Raw genomic sequence first — 25,698 nt, 5'->3', positions numbered from 1 at the left:
GCTGGGCTGCAGCGCTGCACTGAGCACCACACTTACCCTTCCCAACTTACGTTTTATATCTTGGGGGGAAAATCATGATTGCAACTCTGTGGCAGGGTCGTTGTGGGGACTGAAAAAGACCATGTAGGTGGCCCGGAGCAGCACTCCACCACGCCAGTGGCCGTGCTTTGAGGAGGCGTGGCGCGGCGACAGCGGAGGAACCGGAGGTGGCAGTGGGCCGCGGGGGAGGGGACAGCCCCGCTGTTGGAGGAACTGAGACTGGACAAGGATCCCGGACGGGGGGGTGGGGGTGGAGGGCGGAGTGGGCGGGGCTGCAGTTGGAGGGGCGGGGCCGGGGCGCGGAGGTGTTCCTGTGGGCGGAGGGCGGTGGCCCGCGCCTATAGGCTCCGCGGGACACCCCGCTGGGACCGGGCCCACTCCGAGCGGTGCTGACCCTCCGTCGGTCTGCGCTCCAGCCGCGTTCCACCGCGTCCCGCGGCCTGCACCTGTCGCCCAGCGCTCAGCAGCCCGGCCACAGCATGACGGACCAGGCGGCCTTCGACACCAATATCGTCACCCTGACCCGCTTCGTCATGGAGGAGGGCAGGAAGGCCCGCGGCACGGGCGAGATGACCCAACTGCTCAACTCGCTCTGCACCGCGGTCAAAGCCATCTCCACCGCTGTGCGCAAGGCGGGCATCGCGCACCTGTGAGTCAGGCCTCTGTACCCCCGGACCCCTCACCTTGGCCGCGTCCTCTTTCTCTGGCAGGGAATCTGCCGAACAGTCCGATGTCTGATCCTCTGCCCCTGCTGTCAGTCTCTCTGTCTGACATCTGGGACTCTCTCTCTCTCTCCCTCCCTCCCTCTCTCTCTGCCCCTCTGCAGAAGCTCAAGCCGCACTCAAGCCTAGTTCCCCCTTCCATTAAGCTTCCCACCTAGGGGCCTGTCTCACAGTCCACAGCTGCATCCATCCTGCAGCCTGCTCCCCTGGGCTGAGCAGCCTGCCTTAGCACCCCTCTGGCTTCCTCCTGATGAAATTGGCTGGCCAGGTGGGCACCTGGCCTGACTGCCATTCCCGTCCTATCCTCATACAGGCAAGTGCTGGCCCAGGTGCCTTCCTTTCCCTTTCTTTTCTTTGACCTCCTTCACTCCCTTTGGAATTGGGGTCCCAAGTCAGGTTTCTAATTCAGTATCTCCTTGACCCTAGACAAATCCTGTTAGGAGCAGTGAGTGGAACCCCCACTGCGAGGAGGCCCTCTGTCCAGAGCTTTCAGGGGCGGCAGTGCTGGTGTGCACAGGGCGGCAGGAGGTCTGGAGTGGGGCTTGAGATGCTGTATTTCTAAGACGTTCTTCTGTGGTAGGTGGTGCTGAGACTGCTGGTCCGCAGATCACATTGTGTTTAGCAAAGCAATCATAGGACACGGGGATTCAGAGAGTACCTTCTTGTGTGGCTTGTTGTAAGTAACACAAGTGCCCTTTGATTTAGCCTGGTGTGCACGAGCATTTCATGTTTAGACTGGTCCTCAGTATAGCTGAAGGGTGCCTGGGTTTTCAGATTGCCCACACTTCTTCCGAATACTTCCCACACTTAGGAACACCTTAAACATTGTGCACGGTGCTCTTAGCTGATCTGAAAAAGTATAACCCCTGTAACCTAGTTTCCTTTTCTGGTCAGCTCTTTGCCTTTGGCCCCACAGTATGGCTTGGTAGAGCTAACTCTTTTTTTTTTTATTTTTTTTATTTTATATTGGAGTATAGTTGATTAACAATGTTGTAATAGTTTCAGGTGTACAGCAAAGTGAGTCAGTTATACATGTATCTATTCTTTTTCAAATTCTTTTCCCATTTAGGTTATTACAGAGTATTGAGCAGAGTTCTCTGTGTTGTACAGTAGGTCCTTGTTGGCTATCTATTTTAAATATAGCAGTGTGTACATGTCAATCCCAAACTCCCAACCTATCCGAGCTAACTGTTAAGGAAGGAGTGTATCATCACATTTATTTTCAGATGTCAAGCAGGGATGGCACTTGCTGGGAGACCGATTGGGACACTACGTTAGGAAGGTGGTGATTCCATTACTATTTCACCTATGGTCCCTCTTAATACATTTCTTAGGAGGCTGTGCTTTAGGAAACACACTCAATTAAAATCTTACTTCAAATTTAATTTACAATAAGTAAAAGTGTCCTAACAGCTTTATCTGCCTTTGAAAACCAGGGAGCTTCTTCAAAAAGAGTGCTTGTCATTTTTTGTATTATTTTAAAATGTGTCAGCACCTTTCACAACCCCAAAGAGACTCAGAAACACAAGATCTGCTTTGAGGTGCATCTTTCCCACCTTTTAAGTAATGTCAGATAGTGGGACCTCAGGTAGTGGGATTTTGATAGTGGGACCTGGACAAAGGGTGCTAATGTTGGCTATATAAATTATGTATATTTTTACACTAGGTACCTGTAAATACCAGGTTAAAAAATATTGTTGTTGCTATAATTATAAATTCCTTAATAAGTTGCACTCAAAAAACATTCAAACCACTCAGAAGAACACAACGGGAAAAGCGAAACCCACCTCTACCCATTCCCTGGGGTATCCACTATTCATAATTTACTGGTTATTTTACTAGATACTTCTTTTTTTTATGTCTTTTTTTTTAAATTGGAGTATAGTTGATTTACAGTGTTGTGTTTTTGGGTATACAGCAAAGTGAGTCAGTTATACTAGATACTTCTTTATATTAATATAAATTTACACATGGATACATATTTCCATATGACTCTTTGTAAATAGCAAACAGAATGGAATCACACTTAATGTATTCTTCTGCAGTTTGCTTTCATTATTCAACAATATATATCCAACATCCTTCAGTGTTAGGTCATGTAAATCCACCTCATCCTTTTTAATCGCTGCATTGTGTTCCATTGCATGGACATGTCATGAGCTATTTGACATCTCCCATATGTTTGGGCATGCCACTGGTCTTTGACTATTTCAAACAGCATTGTACCTGTGAAATGGGTGTTGATGCATGGCCATGTGGGTGGCTGACAGAGGAGGACATTAAGTACTCCTGTGGGAAAATAAGTTTGACTGTCTCAGTATCACATGTAGTTGAGCAGGGGGCAATAAGACAAGATCTTAACCTAGGCCTCCAGATTACACTCATGACTTCGATATCCTGGATGAAAAGGCCAGCATGCCTGCAAATAACTTGTTAGTGCTGATGACTTGCCCTAGAAGGGCATCTAGCCAGAGGGACAAGATGATTGCTGATTGCAGGAGCCTTGCGGAAACAGTTTATGGAGCTCAGCCATGACTCCTCGTTAGGGACACATCAGGAGTTTAAACGTAGAGCCTGGAGAGCTCTCTCGCTCTCTCTCTCTCTCTCTCTCTCTCTCTCTCTCTCTCTCTCTCTGTCTCTTTAGTTCTAGAAGAGACTGAGAGATGAGAATGATACAGAGCTTATGCTGTAGGAAAAATAGTACAAGTATAGAATTATAAAACAATAGAGATCTGAAAGATACTTTCCTAGAGGTACCAAAAATATGATTTGGATGCAGAGGACTGTGGAGTATCAACACAGGCATTTGCAATGGTCAGGAAAAGATGGTCATGGGCTTGATGGCTGGAGAGCATTTTAGGCTGGGCCATTGTGTGAGGAAATGTACAAAGTAGGAAGATGTTGCCGGAAAAGTTGCTTATTCAGTTTGACTGAAGCCTGGACTACTTCAAGTAATGTGGTGGTGCGGCATTTGCGGGTGTTGAATTGTGGGTGCATTGGGGGAACATCAAATGGCAAGGGTGAATACTTTATATTTGGGGGGATAAGCAAAGGGGAGAGGTACAGGTTTTGTTTTTTTCTTTTTTCTTTTTTTTCTTTTTTTTGCAGGCCTCTCACTGTTGTGGCCTCTCCCATTGTGGAGCACAGGCTCCAGACGTGCAGGCCCAGCGACCATGGCTCACGGGCCCAGGCGCTCCGCGGCATGTGGGATCTTCCCGGACCGGGGCACGATCCCGTGTCCCCTGCATCGGCAGGCGGACTCTCAACCACTGTGCCACCAGGGAAGCCCGGTACAGGTTTCTGAACGGGGTGGTGGAATGAATGGAGATTCATCTGGGGCAGTTATGGCTGGAAGTATAGAGTTAAAAGAGAGAAAGCTAGGACATGTGGAGCACCAACTGAAGAGGCTCCGGAGAGCTGAGGAAAGCAGCATTCAGAGCTAGGGGATTAGAGGGGAAGAGGGGGAGGACCTGGGAGAAGTCTGGGTGGGGATGGGGGAGAAGGACAGCAAGGGAGGTTCTCAAAGAATCCTGAGAGCAGGGCTGTGCTATTAAAAAACAAAAACAAACAAAACCGAAAAAACAAAGAACCCCCCCAAAACCCAGAATTCCAAAGGAGGAGCTGAGTTTTAGAGGCTGGAGAAGGGTAAGAAGATGAGGCTGACATTTTGGTGATGCGGAACTCGAGGTGTTAGAGGGCCATACAGCTGGGGATGTTGCCCAGGCTGCAGTTAGTTGCGACAGTCTGGAATTTGGGTGTGAAGAGCTGACTGAAGATTAGGCCACTGGACTTTGGCACATTCACCCTCAGGCAAGAGGAAGAGGAGAAGAAAATTAGGACCCGGTTTAGCAGAACGGGAACAGGCAAGGCTTTTAAGAGCACTTTTTTTTTTTTTTTTTTTTTTTTTTTTGCGGTACGCGGGCCTCTCACTGTTGTGGCCTCTCCCGTTGCGGAGCACAGGCTCCGGACGCGCAGGCTCAGCGACCATGGCTCACGGGCCCAGCCGCTCCGCGGCATGTGGGATCTTCCCGGACCGGGGCACGAACCCGTGTCCCCTGCATCGGCAGGCGGACTCTCAACCACTGCGCCACCAGGGACGCCCTAAGAGCACATTTTGGAGAGAGGTGGAGCTGGGCTCAAATTCCTGCCTCTGCTATTTAACTTCTGTGAGGATTTAGGCAATTGACGTAACATCTCTGAGCCTCAGCTTCCCCACCTGTAAGATGGAGACAACTTTTTTTTTAATCCTCAAAGAGTTGTATGCGGAGGAACTGAGTTCATTCAATTGATACTGTCATCATTGTTTTCCTAGGTTGAAGCTTTTTGTTTCTAGAAAACAGATAGCCTATATTCTGCTTTTCATTCCTTAGTAGTTGCCCACATGCATTTCAACAGGGATATATTCCAGGCTAGAATATTATATATTAAGATGACTTTGCTCCCTCAGATTGGTTACCGGAAACTTCCCATCATGCTCACGTGACATCGGGAAAACTTTCTTATAAATATGAAGTCACTTCTGTTGTTTGGTGGAAGAAAATAATAACTTCAGTTTTAATTTTGGAATTACAGGTCAGTTAACACATACTTGAGCTTATCTTCAAGTTTGCAGAGTTAACAATCTTAAACTTCTGGAAATTTTATCATATGTATCTTATATTCTTGAATTATCATCTCCATGTTACCAAAAAGGAATTGTAACTTCCTTTCCACACCAAAAGCAGAGCCAGCCACATACCATCCTATTTGCTCACTTGGGGCTGGCATGAACTCAAGCGAACCTTGGGACTTGTGGCCTTTGAAGCTGCTCTGGTTGACACCTCTTCTTCAATGTATAGTCGTCCCTAGGTATCCACCAGGGATCGGTTCCAGAACACCCAACAGATACCAAAATCGCGAATGCTTAAGTCCTTTAGGTAAAATGGCTGAGTACAGTCCGCCCTGCGTGATCTCGGATTCAACTAACTACGGGGGGAAATTCGCAGATGCAGAACCCAGGATACCGAGGGTGGACTGTATTTCTCATCCGACCTTTGGATGTTCTGGGGTGGGTGAATGGTTGGTCATTTACTTCAGAATCAATCAGTAACAAGTCATGTTACCTTCAACTTCAGTGATAAGGATTAAATAATAATCCGCCTCCCTTCTTCTAAAAATGAGCTCTTCCACTTGGCTCTCGTGCATGCTATCTAAAGGGTGGCCTGCTTTACACTGCCATGCTGACGTCAGAAGGAAAAGGTCTAGTTAGTTAGCAAATCAAGGAAGTCATCGAAAGTTCTTCCCTAAGTGTGGCCCTGGCTCCGGTCCTTGTGTCTAGGGATCTGCTTCAGAAATGTTAAAGGAGCCTTTCCCCTGACCATCATTAATTACAGATTTTATGGCTGTGAAATGGCTGTAGAAACCGTATGCAAATTTGAAAAACCATGCTAATATTTAGTCCAAATATCTAAGGATTTAAAAATACTGGCCAGGGCTTCCCTGGTGGCGCAGTGGTTGAGAGTCCGCCTTCCAATTCAGGGGACACGGGTTTGTGCCCCGGTCCGGGAAGATCCCACATGCCGCGGAGCGGCTGGGCCCGTGAGCCATGGCCGCTGAACCTGTGCGTCTGGAGCCTGTGCTCCGCAAAGGGAGGGGCCGCAGCGGTGAGAGGCCCGCGTACAGCAAAAAAAAAAAAAAAAAAAAAAAAAAAAAAAAAAGTTACTTATATAAATGTGCACAGAGTGACTCCTCCCATTTGGAAATATGTGAAAAACAAATTCCCTGTTCCTTTGGATAAATTACTGACCCAGAGCTGTTCTTTGGAATCATTACTGGCTGGCTTATTTGGGCTCTTTTAAGGCTTTGTTATAGCTTCATTTTCGTTTGAAAAACATTCAAAGTATCCTTCAGCTGGAACTGCTCCTTTGCAGTGAGACCTTCCTTGACCATCTAAACCCCTTGCCCTGCCATCCCCCAGCATCTTGTTTCATTTTATTAGAGCACCCGTCACTATCCAACATGATCTTATTCATTCAAAAGCACTTGCTTGGTTCTTGTTTGCCTCACTCACTAGAATATAAGCTCCATGAGGGCAGGGATCTCATCCATCTTGCCCAGCACTGTAACCCCAGCACTCAGCACAGTGGGGACAATAGATATTTGTGGAATAAATGATGACTCACACAGGCCTCTAGGAAGCTTTTGAGTAAGAGGAACCGAGGCCTGACTGTTCTTCACCTATCTCGCTGAGCCAGATACCCAGAACAAAGTGTAAAGTAGGCTTTTCCCCTGCCTGCCTCAGTGCCTTGTCCAGCTGTCCCAGCCTCCCAGGGCTCCCTGGAACTGTTCCCATAGGCTGGTCCCTCTGGGGACTGTGCCAGTGGCTTCCTCCACACTCCAAGGTGCCGCTCCTATACTTATTCCTTCAGGCTTGGGTTTCCCTTCTCTTCAGCGGATGCTTTTCAGCGAGTATTACTAGAGGGCCTACTGTGTGCTGGAAGTTGGGACACAGTGGAGGAAAACATACCCTCTGTCCTCATCCTCATGGAAGTACAGATTAAACAACCATGCCAACACGAAGATGATGAAGCCTGGGGGATCTTGAGAGCCCCCTCCCCTCCCACAGTATTGCAGATCCCTAAAGAGTGCTTCCTTTAGAGAGCAAACAAGGGACTTAACATGAGGCGTGAAGGGCTGTGCTAAACCCTTTGTGTATGTGTGATAAGTGTATAATCCTCCAACAGCCCCATGAAGCATCATTACCCTCCATGGTCATGATCGAGAAGGAGGACTCGGAGAGAGCAGGGGACTTGCAGAGCTGAGGGCTGAGCCAGGTCTCTGCCACGAAGCCCATGTTCTTTTCCATCAGCGTTATTCACCCTCCTGAAGTTAGTAGTGACTTTAATGGTGGAAGTGTTGGTCTAGGAAGGAGAGCCAGTGGGTGCCAGCAGGGCCATTGAGGAAGATGCAGGCCATTGAGTTGTTGGCCCCTGCCAAGCCCTAGTTCCATCCTGAATTCGGCTGCCTTCTTTCTTCATCAGTGTCGGCCTCACAATTGAAATGAGAAAGAGACTATGTGGAAAGAGAAGGGAAAACCCAGCTGCAAGTCTGATAGATCCCTTCGTCTCCTACTCGTGAAACAGGAGTGACATGATGAAAAGAAGTGGGAGGAGGGCTGGAGGGACAAGACGCTGTTTTCCAGGTGGGCGAGGTAACGATGCTGAAAGAGGCAACACTGGAGAATGGGCTTGATGCTAACTGGAGTTACCTCCTGGAGAGTCAGGCCAGGCAAACCGTTTGGGTTCAGACAGTTTCTGGTGTTGGCTCAGTTTTGTCCAGCAAGAGACATGCAAGTTATGTTTAGGGAAAATGCATTTTCAGGAGTTGAGCAGTGAATGCCATGACAATCAGTCCCCGGGCAAGTGCCCCCAGCTATCTCAGCCAGGGGTTCCATGGTACCCCTTCTTTCCCATTCTCAGCTGCTTTGTGGTATCTTCAATGCTCCTACTCTTTCCCTTCCCACATCCAGTCTCTTATCTTGTTCAGTGCATCCTTCTTCTAAAACATTTCCCCATCTTTCAGTGTTCTTACTCAACCCCAGGCTATGACAACCCTCCTCTTCCTTCATTCTAACAAACTAGGCTCCATTTTGGACCAGCCACTTGGATTCTGGAAGCTCCACAATTGCTGACTTGCAGATACCTTGAAAATAAAGTAAGGACTCCAGACTTCCCAATCCCTTCAGCCCCTAGGACTCCTGCCAGAGGCAGTGAGGTGCCATGAGGAGAGGCCCGGCTTGGAAGTCAAAGTGAGCTTCTCACCTCTGCTCTGCTGCTCCAGTTTAGGGAAGCCCACTGGTGTCTTGGAGTGAGCATCCTTCTCTATAAAACGGGGTAGTGGGATCTGTCAATATTTCTTTTCTTTTAGGGTCTCATCAGCTATAAAACCATAGATCCCTTGGCTTAGTTTCCCTCTCAGGCTCCTTCCCATCCAGAAGGTTTCTTTGCTTGCTGTGTCTGTCAACTGATTCATTATGCATTAGCTCATGCATTTGGGAGTGAAAATTGGTTCTTGGGGCAGGTGAAAAAAAATCAATCTTTTTGGGTGTGAAATATATGTACATACGGTGCATAAACAGATACACACTTTATCTGCAATATTAAAATTTCATGGGGGAGTGTGTTAGGGGAAAAGAAACCTCCTTAGGGGCCATAATGAAAAAAAAGCTTGAGAAACATCGATTTAACCACAAAGGTGTGCTGGGTACCATGATAGGCACTGGACAGGTGAACGACAATATCTCCTTCCCTCCAGGAGCCAATCCAGATGGATGACCACGTTTCTCATTCTATTTCTCCCAAACCATGTGTCTCCTTTCCTTTCTTCTAAATCTTACCAAATGCCCTCTTTGAGTGAGTTTATAGATGCATTGACATATTCTGGTGGTCATGGCTTATATTTTTGTATCTTTTCTTCCCTGTAGCTATGGAATTGCTGGCTCTACCAACGTGACGGGTGATCAAGTGAAGAAGCTGGATGTCCTCTCCAATGACCTGGTTATTAATGTGTTAAAGTCATCTTTTGCTACCTGTGTTCTTGTGTCGGAAGAAGATAAACACGCCATAATAGTAGAACCTGAGAAAAGGGTGGGTCTGCTACAGTACTAAGGATTTTAATGGAATCCTTTTTCTTTCTGGCTTCATAAAGGACTCCACTTGTTCAGCGAAGCTGGATTCCTAAGACACAGCCTAGATCCCTCCTGAACCATCAGTCATCATTTCACAGATTCCACTTAACTGCCATATCTCAAACTGTCCTCTCCTATCTACACTTCTACCACAGTCCACGCCGTTATCATCTCTCCTGCGTGCTCATACGTGGGAGAGACTCAAATATACTCATAACTCATCTCCACTTCTTTTTATTGTCATGTTCAAGGCTCTTCAAAGTCTGGCTCTGTTAACTACGTCCTTCCATCCACCCAGTTCCCAACCTTCATAACCAACCTTCCTGCCAATCTAAGCTGTTCATATCAGTGATTCATGCATTGGAATCCTATTAATCTTGTTACCGAACCCAGGATGCCCAAGAATCCAATACTGAGAGACAAGTGTTGGGTAAAAGGAAAGATAGCCTTATTGAGGAAGCCAGCAATCCTGGGGAGAAGGTAGACTCATGTCCCAAAGAACCAACTCCCTGTTGCCGATCTGGGGGGCAAGAGTTTTTCAAGGGCAGTTTCAGGGGTGTATAAGCAGAGGGAGGGGGCTACATGCAGAACAGCACAGTTAGCTCTGATAATCATCTTGAAATTGGCCATGTGGTGGTCTGATCAGTGTCATCTTGATTGTTTTTAATTAAGTACAGCTAATCTTCAACTCCAGGGTCAGTTTGTTCCCATCTCCTTGAGGCCAATTCTTAAAAAGAACTGTGTAAGATGGAGGAGCTTTTGTCATTTCTAGTCTGGTCATCATGTAGTTAACTTCTTCCACCTGTGGGGGATTCAGTATCTGCAAAACAGCTTAAAGGATATGGCTCAGAATATTATCTATACCCCATGAGGAGGAACTAAAGGCTCCCGAGTTTGTTTAATGACTAAACTAATATTATTTTGTCTTGATTGTTTTCCTTTGTTTTTTCATTTTCTCACTTCTCTGGTTAAACTTATTCTTTGGCTAAAGTTTTTCTACAGACAAGAGGCAGGCAGAGGACATTGGGGTGGGGGGAATCTGTCTTAAGAAAGCCCTGTAGGGTCCTGCTCAGTTACGGTCTGATTGATTCTTGAGGGTAGAGAATGAATTATATTCTTTGTATCCCAGCCTCTAGCACAGCATTGTAGGGGATCAACAAAAAATTATTGTTGAAAAAGTGAATGAAAGAGTATATCCAGCTTTCACTGAACAACAAAATTCATGTAATAATAATAACAAAAAAAAACCCATTTGAGATGGGTTACTATCTTTCCCTGTTTGAGATGAACTGGGAACATGAAGGAGCAGGATGAGAAGAAAATCAATCAGAAGATGAATTTAAAGAGACTGCCTGATGTCCAGTCTGACCTTTATAAGAGGGATGGGAAGCCACATCTGATTAACTTGTTTTACATCATTCTTTTTTTTTTTTTTTTTTTTTTTTCGGTACGCGGGCCTCTCACCGCTGTGGCCCCTCCCATTGTGGAGCACAGGCTCCGGATGCGCAGGCCCAGCGGCCACGGCTCACGGGCCCAGCCGCCCCGTGGCACGTGGGACCCTCCTGGACCGGGGCACGAACCCGCGTCCCCTGCATCGGCAGGCGGACTCCCAACCACCAGGCCACCAAGGAAGCCCTCTTAGAGATCTTAATGCTGTCTTTGCTTCACCTACGATATTGTGTTTTGCCCTTATGAATAAAGTTTTGTTTCTCTTCTTCCTTTGACTGCCAGGAAACTCCAACCAAAATTATGATTCATTCAAATCAATGATATAGGAAATTATTACTTAATTATCTGTATTCCTCGCCTTCATCTATATCTATGCCTCCTATTCTAAGTTGTGTTTCCTCTGCCTAATGATCTTTTTTTTTTTTTTTTTTTTTTTTCGGTACGCGGGCCTCTCACTGCTGTGGCCTCTCCCGTTGTGGAGCACAGGCTCCGGACACGCCGGCTCAGCGGCCATGGCTCACGGGCCCAGCCGCTCCGCGGCATGTGGGATCCTCCCGGACCGGGGCACGAACCTGTGTCCCCTGCATCGGCAGGCAGACTCTCAACCACTGCGCCACCAGGGAAGCCCCTAATGATCTTTTTATATATATTTCTTGTTATTTTCACTCTGTATACCACCTCATACCTTCCCTGACAGAGTATAAATAAGACACATTTCTTGAATTTTCGCCTGGATTCCCTCTTTTAACCCCTTAGTGTATACTCTTTATTTCGTTACAATGTGTTCTTTTTTTTTTTTTTCTTTTTTGGCTGCATTGGGTCTTTGTTGCTGTGCGCAGGCTTTCTCTAGTTGCAGCGAGCAGTGGCTGCTCTTTGTTGCAGTGCACAGGCTTCTCATTGCAGTGGCTTTGCTTGTTGCGGAGCATGGGCTCTAGGTGCGCGGACTTCAGTAGTTGCAGCACACAGGCTCAGTAGTTGTGGCGCACAGGCTTAGTTGCTCCATGGCATGTGGGATCTTCCCGGACCGGGGATCAAACCCATGTCCCCTGCATTGGCAGGCGGATTCTTAACCACTGCGCCACAAGGGAAGTCCCAATGTGTTCATTTTAAGTGTAAAGTTGTGTCTTCTTTTTTTTTTTTGCTCAGGGTAAATATGTGGTCTGTTTTGATCCTCTTGATGGATCTTCCAACATCGACTGCCTTGTATCCATTGGCACCATCTTTGGCATCTACAGAAAGGTAAAATGTAATGGATCAAGCTCCTGGTTTGGGACCAAAAGGAGAGTTAAGGTTGAACATCCAGTCCTGTTTCACTATTGGTGGCACAGCCAGAATGTACATCATGAAACCTTGTGAGGCTTGGAATAGGTTTATATGTCAAGTTCTGACTTTTTAAGTTCTGCCTTAACTGCATAGTGAAAATCTATTAGGTTGTTAAAAGAAAATGTAGTTAAAGGTGGGTGGGAAGAGAAAGATATTTCACTCTTTTAACTGTACCTTGCTTCCTTTTGTGACAGAAAATAAAATTAAAAACAAAAGAGACAGTGTAGGGTAGCTGCAATGATGTAGCTATGTGAACTGAGAATGGCGAGAGTGTGACAACAATCCAGAGTACTTATATCAAAATTGTCCTTTAAATCCTCTAAATCAGGGGTCTGCAACCTATGGTCTCCCTGGGCCAAATCCAGCTCATTGCCTGATTGTTATGGCCTGTGAGCAAAAAATAACTCTTTTGAATTTTTGAATAGCTAAAAGGAAAATCTAAAGAATAATATTTCATGACCTGTGACATTTATATGAAATTTAATTTTCACTCTCCATAAAGTTTTTTTTTTTTTTTTTTTTTTTTGCGGTACGCGGGCCTCTCACTGTTGTGGCCTCTCCCGTTGCGGAGCAACAGGCTCCGGACGCGCAGGCTCAGTGGCCATGGCTCACGGGCCCAGCCGCTCCGCGGCATGTGGGATCCTCCCACACCGGGGCACGAACCCGTGTCCCCTGCATCGGCAGGCGGACTCTCAACCACTGCGCCACCAGGGAAGCCCTCCATAAAGTTTTAATGCCATATGGTCAGCTCACTTGTCTACTATGTTGCCTCTCCCTGATTTTGCACTGCACAGGCAGGGTTAAGTGATTTTGATAAAGACTGTGTGACAGTAGAGCCTAGAATATTTACTATCTGTTGGTTTATGGAAAGGGTTTGCTGACTCTGCTATAAATTATAGAAAGCACACTGGTACAGTGAGGGGATCCAGGCTCCTGCCCTGGGTCTTTTCTACTTGGGTGACCTGAGCAGGTAACTCTACCTCAAAAGTCTCTCTTCCCTTCTCTTACTTTAAGTGTGTGTGTGTGTGTGTGTGTGTGTGTGTGTGTTTGGGGGTGGAGGGGGGCGGTTTGGTGGAAGTGCATTCAAATATATACAAGTGAAAATAGAATGAATAGCCACGGGTCCATCATAAAAAATGATGGAATCTAAAATATGTCATCTTGGCTTCAGCCTTCTTGTTTATTTTAGAAATAAAACCTCACAGATGCCTTTGAGGCTGAGCCCTTTCCTTCATCTTAATGGACGAGGTGGCTAGTTCAGCCAACCTCTGAGGTTCCTCCAACTTTCCTATTCTGGGATACAGAGGCCATAACTTAAGAAGCGAGACCGCAATTTGTGCTTTGTTTTTCAAAGTGACTTGTTGTCTACTATTGCACATAATCTCCTTTCAAACATGGGAAGTAGGACCGCCATGGGACAGTTCTCTTTCCTCATTGAAATGTATCTTGTGTTTGTCTTGGCCGGGAGGCAGATCAGTGTGAGTAACTGGAGGTTCTAATACTCATACCAGAAAGACAAAGGCAAAGTAATTCATCTGTTTTCCAAGTCATACCATGAAACATCCCATTCTTGTTATAGACAAGGAGGCATGTAATTTTACCTGCAAGTTATCAGATCTATATAGTATAGCAAGAGAACTTTGCAGCAAAATTCTTCATGTAGAGGAAGACTTCTGGTAATGACCCAACCAGAGCTAAAGCAACACTAATGTTTGCCAGCCCCAGTTTCCACCTTAACCCCCCAAATAAAGACTCTTTTTTTTTTTTTTTTTTTTTTTTTTTTGCAGTACACGGGCCTCTCACCGCTGCGGCCCCTCCCGTTGCGGAGCACAGGCTCCAAATGGGCAGGCTCAGCAGCCATGGCTCACAGGCCCAGCCACTCCACGGCACGTGGGACCCTCCCGGACCGGGGCACGAACCCATGTCCCCTGCATCAGCAGGCGGACTCTCAACCACTGCGCCACCAGGGAAGCCCCTAAAGACTCTTTTTAAGGAAAAAAAAACCTAGAAAACTGACACTGGCTATCAACTAAAAAAAAAAATCAAAACAGCCTGCAACAGCAACTCGAATTACAAATGCTAGAACAACTCAACAATGAGTCTCCACACTCTTCTCAATAGACCTGAAGTGACTCTCTTAAAAGACCGAAAGAGGTGTTGAGTGTCACATTCCCTTTAAGTCACTTCAGTTTTCAAAAGCCTTATTGATTGTTTGAGGATTTATGGGGCATAAATATTGACCGTCTGATGCTTTAACGGAGACCTTTCCTGCTTTCCGTAGAGCTGGATCTGGGCTGGAGTTCAGCTCCCTGGTGCACCCGCTCAGTGGCATAACATTAGTTGGTAACTGGAACTCGGAAACAGTCTTGCCCACATGGTGCCTGAAAATAGGCTCCAAAGGGATCTCTTAGGGCCTGTGGTCCAGTGTTTCTACGAAGTTCCTGCCACAGCACCTTCGGAAGGGTCACCCCACCTCTGGCTGGAGACATTAAGAAAAGGTAGAATTCTAGAGTGTTTGTCCAAATATTGGGTCAAAATCTGTCTCCCTGTTGCTCATATGGCCTTTTAGAGCATCAGAAAATAAGACTCTTTTACATGCTTGGAAATGGCTTTTCTGCCTTCCACTCCCCTTCTTTTAAATCTTCTTTAAGTTGAATATCTTTCATGTGAGATGGTTTTTCGACCTCTCTAGTGTGGTCACCCTCTATTGGATACCATTCTAATTTTCAACACCCTTTAAAAATATCCAGTCCCCACGACTAAAAGCAGAGTTTCAAAAGTGCTCTAGAAGCTTCAGAATCCAATTCACTTCCCTTAACTGGGCACAGGGAGATGTAATAGCCATATGGAGTGTGGTTTCCTGACACTGATGCTTACTAGCTCTGTGGGACCTTGGGCAAGGTAACCTCTTGTTTCCGTATCCATAAAGAGGAGATACTGAAAATTAAGCATAACGGCAATGAAAATAGTGCCTGGCACATAAAAAGTGCTCTATAAATGGTAGCTATTAATATTACTTGTCTTGTTTTTTGTGTTAAGATTCAACAGAGAGTATCACAAATCAGACTAGCTTGAGGAAGGAAAGGAGGGAGGAAAGGAAAGGAAAATTATTGGTTCATGTTAACTAGAAAGTCCAGTGGGTAGTACAGCTGCATTCAAGGACTCAGATGACATAAACGGGACACACTTCCTCTCCGTCTCTATTGCTCCCTCCTCTCTGGTGGCAAAATGGCTCCCAGTAGGTCTGGGTCCACATCCAATCCTTTCAGCAAGTCAAACAGAAGACGCAAACCTCTTTTCCAACAATTCCAACAAGAATATCATCTCATTGGCCCTGATTGTCTTGGCTTAGGTCATGTGTCCATCTCTCAACCAATCACTATGGCCTGAGGCATGCAGTGATCTGATTGGCCAGACTAGGGTCATGTGCTCACTCCTGGAGCTGAGGGCCAGGGGGGTAGTATTTTGAGGAAGGTTAAGGTGCATTTATCAGCAGAAGGGTGATGGGTGCTGGCCAGGCAAAATCCATGGATGTTCACTGCAGATTATAAATGCCTTGAGAGCAGGGACCTTCTCTTATATATTTTTTTGTCTGCTAGGCAGCCTGGTACAATAGTAGGTGAACAATATTGGCTGAGTTACTGGAGACTCTGCCATGTGCCCTATGAGACCTTCTAGGGAGGGTTTGGCTGCCGCTCTGAGGGAAGACCATCTGATGATATGACAGCCCCACCCCACTTCTGCCTGACTTTCTCCTCCACCACCTCAAGTCTCCAGAATCCATGGTGTCTTTCGTACTCTATATGGAGTGATGTGGGTTAAAACAGAGCACCACCTACAGCAGGTGGTGGCCTGGGATAAGTAAAGGTAGGGTCCAGACGCTTTTTAATTTTGTCAAGTGCTTTATGCACATTGGTCCATGAGCATCCATATGAGACTGTAATGGATTCCCTTGGAACAAAGGCATTCATTGCTGAGGGTTTGGAGGAGGGAATTCATGCATTAGAAAGGGGGTCGGGGTAGAAAAGTATTCCTCCAAATTAATGACTAGATGGAATTATTTTGTCTTTCTTTTGAGTATATGGATCGTGGATAATGTTACCATTTCTTATTCCATGCAAGGAAGTTGAAGGCTGAGATTATTTGGTGACAGTGTTTCAGGGAAAGGCTGTTCATCCTTGTGCCGCAGACAGACATGGGTGGTTCTGGATGAGGTGAATCTCTGGGAGACTTTTCTTGGTGGAGAACTGACTACTCCAAGCCTAGGGGCTTCCAGTCAACTTACTTATTTACATGTTGTCTTTGTCTTATTTTGTGCTGCACTTTCGGGTTAAGTAGTTATGACAGAGGAAGCGGTTAGAGCCTGACTGTTTTCCTCCCACTATGTCACTGGCTTTGAAGGAAGCTGGTTCCTTTTTTAAGGTTGTACACTGGCAAAATTTGGAGTTTGAGAAACAACTCAAATTTTTGATACTGTGTTTAGTCTGTGTTTAACTGCACTGCACTACCCTGTGAATACAAACCAAGCTAAATTAAATAATTTGACCCAACACAACCAGCCAGGCAAGCAACCAACCACCTAGATGAAAACTGTTAAACACAAAGATTGGAGACAAGGGGAAAAAAAGGGAGAAATGACTTTTGTGACATTTCCTTTTACATGAGTAGTTCTTAAGCTTCAGTGCAAGAGTCAGCTATGGTGCATGGTAAAATACAGATTCCCAGGGCCCACCTTAGAAAGTCTGACTTAGTAAGTCAAGGCTGCAGCCCCAGAATTGCATTTTAAATAAGCATCTCAAGTGAGTCTGATGTACATGGTCTCTGGACCACACTTTCAAAAGTTATAGGAAGAAATGACCAGGAATGTATTTCTTTTTTAAAATATTTATTTATTTATTTATTTAGGCTGCACTGGGTCTTAGTTGTGACACGTGAGATCTTTAGCTGTGGCATGCGGACTATTAATTGCAGCATGTGGAACTCTTAGTTACGGCATGCATGAGGGATCTAGTTCCCTGACCAGGGGCCTAACCCAGACCTCCTGCATTGGGAGCATGGAGTCTTACCCACTGGACCACCAGGGAAGTCCCATACCAGGAATGTTTTTGCTGAGATGACCTCCATCTCTGGTGTCATGATATAGATAGATGCCCTTACTTATTCTCAGCCCCTGGAATCTGTGGTTGGGGAGAGAATAAATGAAATTGGCAGAAGCTGCCCATTTTCACTTCTGTTTAAATTCAAGTAGAGAAAATTCAAGCCGAAAGATTTGTTTGAGGCTGTTTTGAGAACCATAGAAGCCAATTGTCAAGTGTTGAGAAGGTAATTATCAGTTCGTAATCATTGATTAGGAGCCATGCCCTTAAGTTTTTCCTTTCCTTAGTATTAGGGAACAAACAGTCACACGACCCAGTGGGCTGTGTTTTTAATAAAAAACAAAGAAGAGATTAGAGTACATGTCATGTTCTAAATGTAAGTATCGTTTTATTAAATTTTTGTAGTTGTGTATGCGGGTGCATGTGTGTTGGTACTGGTTTGTGATGCAAAATGTATTTTTTTTTTTTACTGTGGGTCATGGTCAAAAAAAGGGAAAGCCTTTGCCCTACACTGTAACAACTCTGGAGAGAGATTCTCGGTTGCCGTATTTCTGAGACTTTCTTTGGTGTGTGAGTATGGACCACAGTGCTCACTGGAGTATGTGCTGCAACTGGCAGGAGCTCATGAAATTGATTTCCTTACCAGACTTGAAGCCCTGCAGCCCAGTTTTTATTTGTTTAAATAAAGATAGAGTAGGCAGGGGGAAGACATTGATGACTGTAATAAGATTAAATTAGTAGGAGCTGGCAAGGAGGCATGCTCTTTTTTTGAGTGATAATGGAGAGATGAGGGAATATCAAATTAGTAAAATTGGAGGAGGACCCTGATTGGAAAGAAGGATCCAGATGCACGAAATTTGGGGTTTGGTGGGAAGGCCGCTGTGGTAATATAATCAGGATATTACTGATGTGAGGAGGAAGGGCTCTCTGGGAAGATGCCCTATTTCATTACGAGAGCACCTTGATAATGCATCTTGCTAATGGATGAACTGCAAAAAAGAACCACAAAACAGAACACGACAAAAAACGTGTTGTGTTTTCTTTCTTGTCCTAGATTTCAACTGATGACCCTTCTGAGAAGGATGCACTGCAGCCCGGCCGGAACCTGGTGGCTGCTGGCTATGCACTCTATGGCAGTGCCACCATGTTGGTCCTGGCCATGGCGAATGGCGTCAACTGCTTCATGCTGGACCCGGTGAGAGACCCCAGGGGAAGCTGGGTGCTTCGCTGGTGGCCGTGAGTGAGTGTTTATTGTGTGTGTGTGTGGCGGCGGGGGAGAGGCAGTACCTAGAGGTGGAAGATGAGGCCCATGAAGGGGCAGAGATGATGGGTTGGGGAAGAGGGGAAGGGAGATGGAGGGACCACCGTGAGAAGATTATCGAGGTGAGAAATGGTGTCTGTCCAGAGCATAAGCAGTCTTTCTTCCACGATGAATTCTTTAGAGTGGACGTGACTCAGCTGGCTCAGATGCCCACTGGGCTGAGCAGGCCACACAGATGAGTGGAGTGTGCTGGGAAAGGATGGTCAGGGTGGTGGCAGGGCAGCTGCGGGACACTGGGGAACTGGGGAGGTCTGTCAGTTGTTACTCCTTGGGAATAGCGGCTCAGTCTTGCCAAGGCTTCCAGTGTTTCAAGAAACACTGGATTTTTAGAAAATGTAATGTTTCTGGATGTGTAAAACACTGTGCTAGCCAATTAAAACACGTTTGTGGACCAGATGGGGCCCGTAGATGGTCTGTTTGCCACCCACGCTATCCATTACTAGCTTATTTTCCTGAGGTGAATGGGTGTCCCGGCTGAAGCGGTGGCCCACCTCATTTCTTCAAAATTAGCTCCGAAATTCATTTGATGTGCTGGTGCACGCAAACCTTCAGTGAACCCTTGTGGTTTTGAAAGGCTTTGACGAACTCAAGGAAGTGAAAATAAAGAAGGAAATGAAGATAATTCCTTAGTCTGTCCAACTTACAGAGAAAAACACCCTCGGGAGTTCCCTGGTGGTCCAGTGGTTAGGACTCAGCGCTTTCACTGCTGGGGCCCAGGTTCAGTCCCTGACAAGACTAAGATCCCACAAGCCACGTGGTTCGGCCAGAAAACAAAAAACGAAACAAATTCCTCATGGAGAGGAGCCCAAGGTGCCATGAAAAATATTCATTAACAATTTTTAATTTGTGGATAATTTCTTCCACATGTGTATTAATTGGACTTCTTTATTTATTCTGTTAGATGACAGTTTCGACAGAGCAGATGAAGTGAGCAAAGAAGTCTCTTTACGTATTTGGCATAACTAAACCCACCATTGAAATGGACTCCATAGAATCATCTTCCGTAGGTCGGCACATTCATTGTGCATTTGGTCCAGTGTCCCAAGGGAAAAAGAATTGAGGTTATAAATACCTTTCAGTTTTAGAAATGTCCTCAGATGACATTAATGAAACTATTTATTTGGTGCTTTTTGCTGACAAACCGAACACCAGGTACGGTCAGCTGCTAGAATCCTGGGAGGGGCCGGTTGCTGGTGGTGGGGCCTCGACGTTTGTGGGTGGCGGGTGGGATAAATCGGAATGTAGGCTGCCTCTGTCTCCCGCACGCTTGCACAACTGGACTTTGCCTCCTTGGAAGCACCCGAGCTTAATAAATCAACAAGGGTAGGGAAACAGCACAAGTTTAAGCCTCCAAAGGAGGTGATTTCAGGGTAAAGTAATGGCAGAACCCGAGCGAAGTTCACTCTGAGCCCAGGGTACAGTTTCCGAAATCACTGATGTTTTGGGTTTATCCTCTCAGCAGGCGTTTACCGCTTCCCCAGACATTCTTCTGGTAATTTCTCTGTTGTTACCTTCCAGTTGATGGATATGTAGAAAACATGAAACCTCTTCTCATTTCCAGATTGCAGACCTTGTGTCGGGGAGTAAGTTTCTGTGTGTTTGATAGTCTTTTGTCCACCTCACACTTAATAGCCACTCAGTGTTTGGAGGCTGCGCTACCCCCTGCTGGCTGACCTCCCAGATCTGATGAATGCCTGCAGGGTGGGGGTCAACTTAGTGCTTTCTTTTCATTTTGGCTGACAGTTTCCGCTAAGAAGACCACAACAGCTTTATTTGCATTTCTAGCAGGCTTTAATGTTTGAAAAGCTTTTCAGTCTCTTTCTCCCGTACAAGAGACTAACCTCCTTCACAGCTAGGATGTTCTGGCCAGGTACCAGGGTGGGGTGCCCACAAAGCATGGCTTCATGAGCACCTGTTGTGTGATGGCTTCATTTTCCAGACTTTTACCAAAAAAACCATAAAAGAAAAAAAGAAAAGAATCACTCACAATGACACCTTTCAGTGACCACTGTTAATTCTAGTCTCTTTTCTCCCCCTACCCTCCTCTCTCCCTCCCCAACTTCCTCTCTACTTCCAACATGCTCCATATTGGCAGGAACCAAGCTTTGCTATGGGAATAAGTGGCTGGGGAGAGATGTGTCCAAGGTGGGACCTCCCTTCTTAACTCTGTCTCCATGGAGCAACCTCCCTCCCCAGATGGGCGGAGCCTCAATCACTCTCTTATCAGGGACGCGTAGGAGCCCCAAACAGTCCTCAGTCCAGAGCTATAGGAGTTATGTGACACCTTACTCCAAAGCTCGAATCTCCTTTGGAGAACCTAAGCCTTAAAGGCATCAGCTTAGCACTGGGACTTTGTGGGAGGCTGAGTTCTGAGAAGCACTCTGTAGATCAGTGAGCAAAGGCACCGGAAGCTATATATGCTGTGAATCGAAACTCACAGTGCTCGGGGAAAGTGACATCAAGATAGAAATGAACAAATGGAAAGCTAAGAGCAGCCATGAACACTTTGCTGTAACTCAGCTGCCCATCTCTCCTGATATCCTACCTCCTGTCTGCACCAATTTTTTTTTTTTTTTCCAAAGGCATGGGTGTCCCAGGCCAAGGAGAAACTCCCTTGCTGGTAATCATTTCACAATGTTACAAATATTGAATCATTATGTTGTACACCTGAGAGTAACATAATGCTATGTCAATTATACGTCAGTTGAAAACACAAAAAGATAAAAACCAAGCTCTTTGTGCTGAAGGACACACGTGACCTCAGGCCTCACGCCACCCCCTCCCACAGGCCTGAAGGAGATGTCACGGCTCCACCTTTCCTTCCTGTTTCACAGGCCATTGGAGAGTTCATTTTGGTGGACAGGGATGTGAAGATCAAAAAGAAAGGGAGCATCTACAGCCTCAATGAGGGCTACACCAAGGACTTCGACCCTGCTGTCGCGGAGTATGTCCAGAGGAAGAAGTTCCCCCCAGTAAATGAGGGCTGCGGGGCCGGGGTTGGGGGAGGGCCCCTGAGTTATGTGTTGATTCATGATCTACCCTGGAGAGAAAGGCAGCAGGGACAGAAGCGGGTGGATTCCACTGTGCTGGGGACTGGAACCTCTGCCCTGAGACAGCAACCCCTTTGCCACTTTCTCTTGGCAGAAGAAAATCAGGACTGTAAAGTCCGTCAGATGAATGAAGTCATGGCAATAAAACATGCTTCACTGCTGGGGTCCCTGATCCCAGTTGGTACGAAACGTGGTTCTTGCACCCCAGGCCCCAGCCCTGTGGCACCTGAAGGATTTCTATCAGTCATCTCTAGACTGAGAGCATCCATCACGGCATCTCTCTAAAGAGGTTACAAATCACTGAACACGAAGAGAAGAAATGGCTGTTTGTAGAGACGGTTCTATGTAGGAATATCCAATCTTGTCCTACTCTTGTTACTGAAAGCTCGGCCTCTCTGTACACACCGGTGCCGAATCAAATCTCGGAGACAGAGTTTTTGGTGAAGTAGAAAAGGATAGCTTTATTGCTTTGCCAGTCAAAGGGGGACACACTGGGCTCCTGCCCTCGAAAACACTGTGTCCCAGGGACTTCCCTGGTTGTCCAGCGGGTAAGACTCTGCGCTTCCACTGCAGGGGCCCCGTGTTCAATCCCTGGTCAGGGAACTAGATCCCGCATGCCACAGTGAAGATCCCGCATGTCGCAACTAAGACCCGGCGCAGCTAGAATAAATAAATACATAAATAAATATTTTTTAAAAAGTTTTATAGAAAAGAGAAAGAAAAAAAAGAGAAAACTATATGTCCCACCCTGGGAGGATTTGATGAGGGTTATATAACAGTGGTTCGAGGCTGGGGTCTCTGACAAGATTAGGGTGTGAGCAGGGCCTGCCCGCCTTAATCTCGTCTCAGGTGGTTTCCTAATCTTGACAAGCTTCTCTGGTCCCTTTAATCTTACCTCAGGTGGTTTCTTGGCCGTTCCTCCCTTGATTAGCAACTGTTAGAATCTGCCCTTTGGAACTCAGGGAAGGTCATGGAGGCTGGAGTCTTGCCTATAAGAAATGGGGGACAAAAGGGCCTCCATGCCTGGGAGCCCCACCGGGCCTCACTCATTTTCACTTTTGCTTAATGCCATTGAAGGCTGCTGTGTTCTGAGGAAGAAGCCCAGATGTTGTTAGTTTGGCATTCAGGGCCCTCCAAGCTGGCCCCAGGCTCTCTCTCCAGCCTTATTATCTCTCCTTCCACCTTTCCCTAGAGATCCCTTCCCGCCCCCAGCTGCACCAGCCTCCTCCCAGGGCCCAAGGCAGACTGAGTGTGCTTCTCTAGTTGCCCCACCTTTGGCTGGGCAGTTCCTGCTCCTGCAGAGATGAAAACGCCACGCTTGCCCCCTCTCCTTAGCTCTGCAAAATCTTTCTTCTCCTACAGGGTCCTGCTAAATGCCTGCCCCACCCCAGAGCCATAATCCACCACACCCTCCTTAGGGCGTCCTCAGGTAATTTGAGTTATTGTAAGATGTAAGAGGCTGTCTCCATTATTCCATTTTCTGCTGCTTGGGGACAGAATTTTCATCGCATTTCCTAGCACAGCCCCAAACACACACCTTGATGGTGCTCTGTTTGACTGTTGAATCAAATAAGCATAGAGGACATGAAGAGAGCTCTCTCTTCTGTAACCCTAACTATTGCTGGTCTTAACCTTGTAGGACAACTCAGCCCCCTACGGTGCCAGGTACGTGGGCTCCATGGTGGCTGATGTTCACCGCACCCTGGTCTACGGAGGGATCTTTTTGTACCCAGCTAACAAGAAAAGCCCCAACGGAAAGGTAAATAAAATCCCCTGAAGAGTGGTTGAGAAGCAGTGGATTTCATTTGCAGCCTGGGAGATTTGACTGAGGAAGAAAGGTCATGGTAGCTGTTATGCTCTGCAATAGGGTGCCAAGGATGTCTGTGGCGTATTCTTTTCTAGATTAAAGGCTGTCCTGGTTAAAGCCAGGCGATATCAGCTAAAAACGATCTCTTGAGAGCCCTTTCATTGCTAGAGATAAGTAATGATGCTATGGTCAGAGGGTACTAACAGTGCTTTCTGCTTCCACTGGATACACGTGGTTTGGCTTGGGCAAAATGAATGCCATTCATAAAATGAAATGAAACAGTCCAGCCTCGTTACCAAGGCAGCAAATCACATATGCATCCCAAACAGAGGTCTTCTTTGATTGTTTTCAAAAGGCATAAAATTGAAATGACTAGTGAGCTGACATTTGCTGCTTAGAAAATGCTACCTTTCTAGGGAAGGAAAGCATCTCTGGGGACACCTGGAGCTTTCAGGTAAGCTGTAACTGATGCATTGGTCTCATGCCCACAACCTTCTTACAAGCCATGGGGTGGGCTGTGCTTGCTTATGCTGGAGAAGGGACACCCACTTTTCTTCGACACAGAGGGACAGTGTGTTTCCTTCTCAAGCATTGTCCCTTTGTTTTTCCCAAAGGACAGACAGGTTTTTCTTATTTTATTTTATTTTTAATGTGAGAGAAGGAATAGGAATAATCCCCATAGTTAGAAATGGATGTATTTCAGATGTGCTCAGATCTCTGTGTATGGCATGTGGCGTCCAGTTCACGGAAAACATTAAAACATTCACTCTTACCATAACCACCTACCACGGGCATCCCAGCCTATGTGATTAGACTGCTTTATAGCACTTTTCTCTAATGCCTCAAAAAATTGTTCCTTAACACAAATATTGAGGTTCCTCCTTTATCTTTTTTTTCAGTTTTGCAAATCTGACCCTGACACCTGTATGGAAATAGAGTCAGGAAACACCTGCAAAAAGCTGTCTACTCAGTAGGCAGACTGCATGAAAATGCATACGATAAAAAAGTTAATATTTAAAAGTAAATTCCAAGATGTATAACATACTAAATCCCAGCCCTCAAGCCTTAGGAGAATTGTAAAAGGAATGTGTACAGAGTTGCAAACAATATTATACTGTTTGGAGGAGCCAGTCTGCTTTCCAGATGTCTGCAGCCAGACACTACCATGGACTTTTAAATGCTTATAGAATAGGCAAAGATCCATCCAAAACACACACAGAATCACTCATTAGGTCCAGTTTCCGTGCTATAAAGAGAAGGGAAACATCGGTTCTGCCAAAATGTCATTCGGTCCTGAGCCCAGGTGGTCTGCCTCACATCTGCATCAGGCAATCTATTGCTGGCTCTTGATGGATGGCTTAATTTAACCAAATGGTTAAATTAACCATCCGGTCTTAGATGCAACCTCGTGATGGAAAGTAAGGGAAAGTATCAGTTAATTTGATCAGCTCTGCACTATTTTGCTATGAAGCAGATCTCTTTTCTGTGTAATCTATTCTGTTCTGAGAATGCTGCTCTTGTTTTCCAGTTGAGGCTGTTGTATGAATGTAACCCCATGGCCTATGTCATGGAGAAGGCAGGAGGATTGGCTACCACTGGGAAGGAAGCTGTGTTGGACATTGTTCCCACTGACATCCACCAGAGGGCGCCAATCATCTTGGGGTCTCCTGAAGACGTGACTGAGTTCCTGGAGCTATATAAGAAGCACGCTGTCAAATGAAGAGCTGGCCTTGCCCACGCCAAACAGAATTGCCTTTTATCTGGACCTTTGATCTCACAGGGTGCTACCCGATTCTGACTGTGCATCAGATATTCCTAGACATAGAAATAAAAAGTATGGATATTTTCACCATCAAATGCTGTGTAATGCCTTATGCTGTCTAACCAAAATGCTATCTCAGTAATGCCACAGATGGTCACGATATGTTTTGAGTGGATAGAGGAGAAATAAACATATTCTTCCTTTTTCTAAAAAAAAAAAAGTCGTCATTGCTTTGTGCCAAATAACAGTAACAATAATAGCAGCTAATGCATATATCATTAGATAACTCATTTAATCTTCATAACAACCTTATGAATTGGGCACTGTGAATAACCCACTTTGCAGTTGATGAAACGGAGGACCGAGAGGTGAGGTAATCTGCCCAAGGTCACCAGCCCATGAGCGACAGAGCTGGGATATGAACCCAGGCAGTCTGGCCACGAAACTCGGAGTTAATGAATCGC

The 25,698-nt window shown here is 46.1% G+C and overlaps 1 protein-coding gene across 1 annotated transcript; it reads left to right on the top strand.

Moving 5' to 3' along the window:
• The first annotated feature begins 335 nt into the window (after positions 1 to 335).
• FBP1 (fructose-bisphosphatase 1) lies at positions 336 to 25,329 on the top strand. Its single transcript, XM_032634846.1, has 7 exons — positions 336 to 688; positions 9,223 to 9,385; positions 12,022 to 12,114; positions 18,349 to 18,489; positions 21,450 to 21,587; positions 23,305 to 23,424; positions 25,001 to 25,329. Exons 1-7 carry the CDS (start codon positions 519 to 521, stop codon positions 25,190 to 25,192), a joined length of 1,017 nt encoding a protein of 338 aa, XP_032490737.1. The 5' UTR covers positions 336 to 518; the 3' UTR covers positions 25,193 to 25,329.
• The last annotated feature ends 369 nt before the right edge of the window (positions 25,330 to 25,698 follow it).

The sequence above is a fragment of the Phocoena sinus genome, chromosome 6 (assembly GCF_008692025.1).
Source record: "Phocoena sinus isolate mPhoSin1 chromosome 6, mPhoSin1.pri, whole genome shotgun sequence".
Lineage (NCBI taxonomy): Eukaryota > Metazoa > Chordata > Mammalia > Artiodactyla > Phocoenidae > Phocoena > Phocoena sinus.
Note: the sequence above shows the minus strand (reverse complement) of the source record. Positions and strands in the feature narration are given on the sequence as shown.

Coding starts and splice junctions, on each gene's coding strand:
- FBP1 (XM_032634846.1), top strand. CDS start 519: ATGACGGACCAGGCGGCCTTCGACACCAATATCGTCACCCTGACCCGC. Junction 18,490..21,449: donor ACTGCTTCATGCTGGACCCG/GTGAGAGACCCC, acceptor CCTGTTTCACAG/GCCATTGGAGAGTTCATTTT. Junction 21,588..23,304: donor AGAGGAAGAAGTTCCCCCCA/GTAAATGAGGGC, acceptor TTAACCTTGTAG/GACAACTCAGCCCCCTACGG.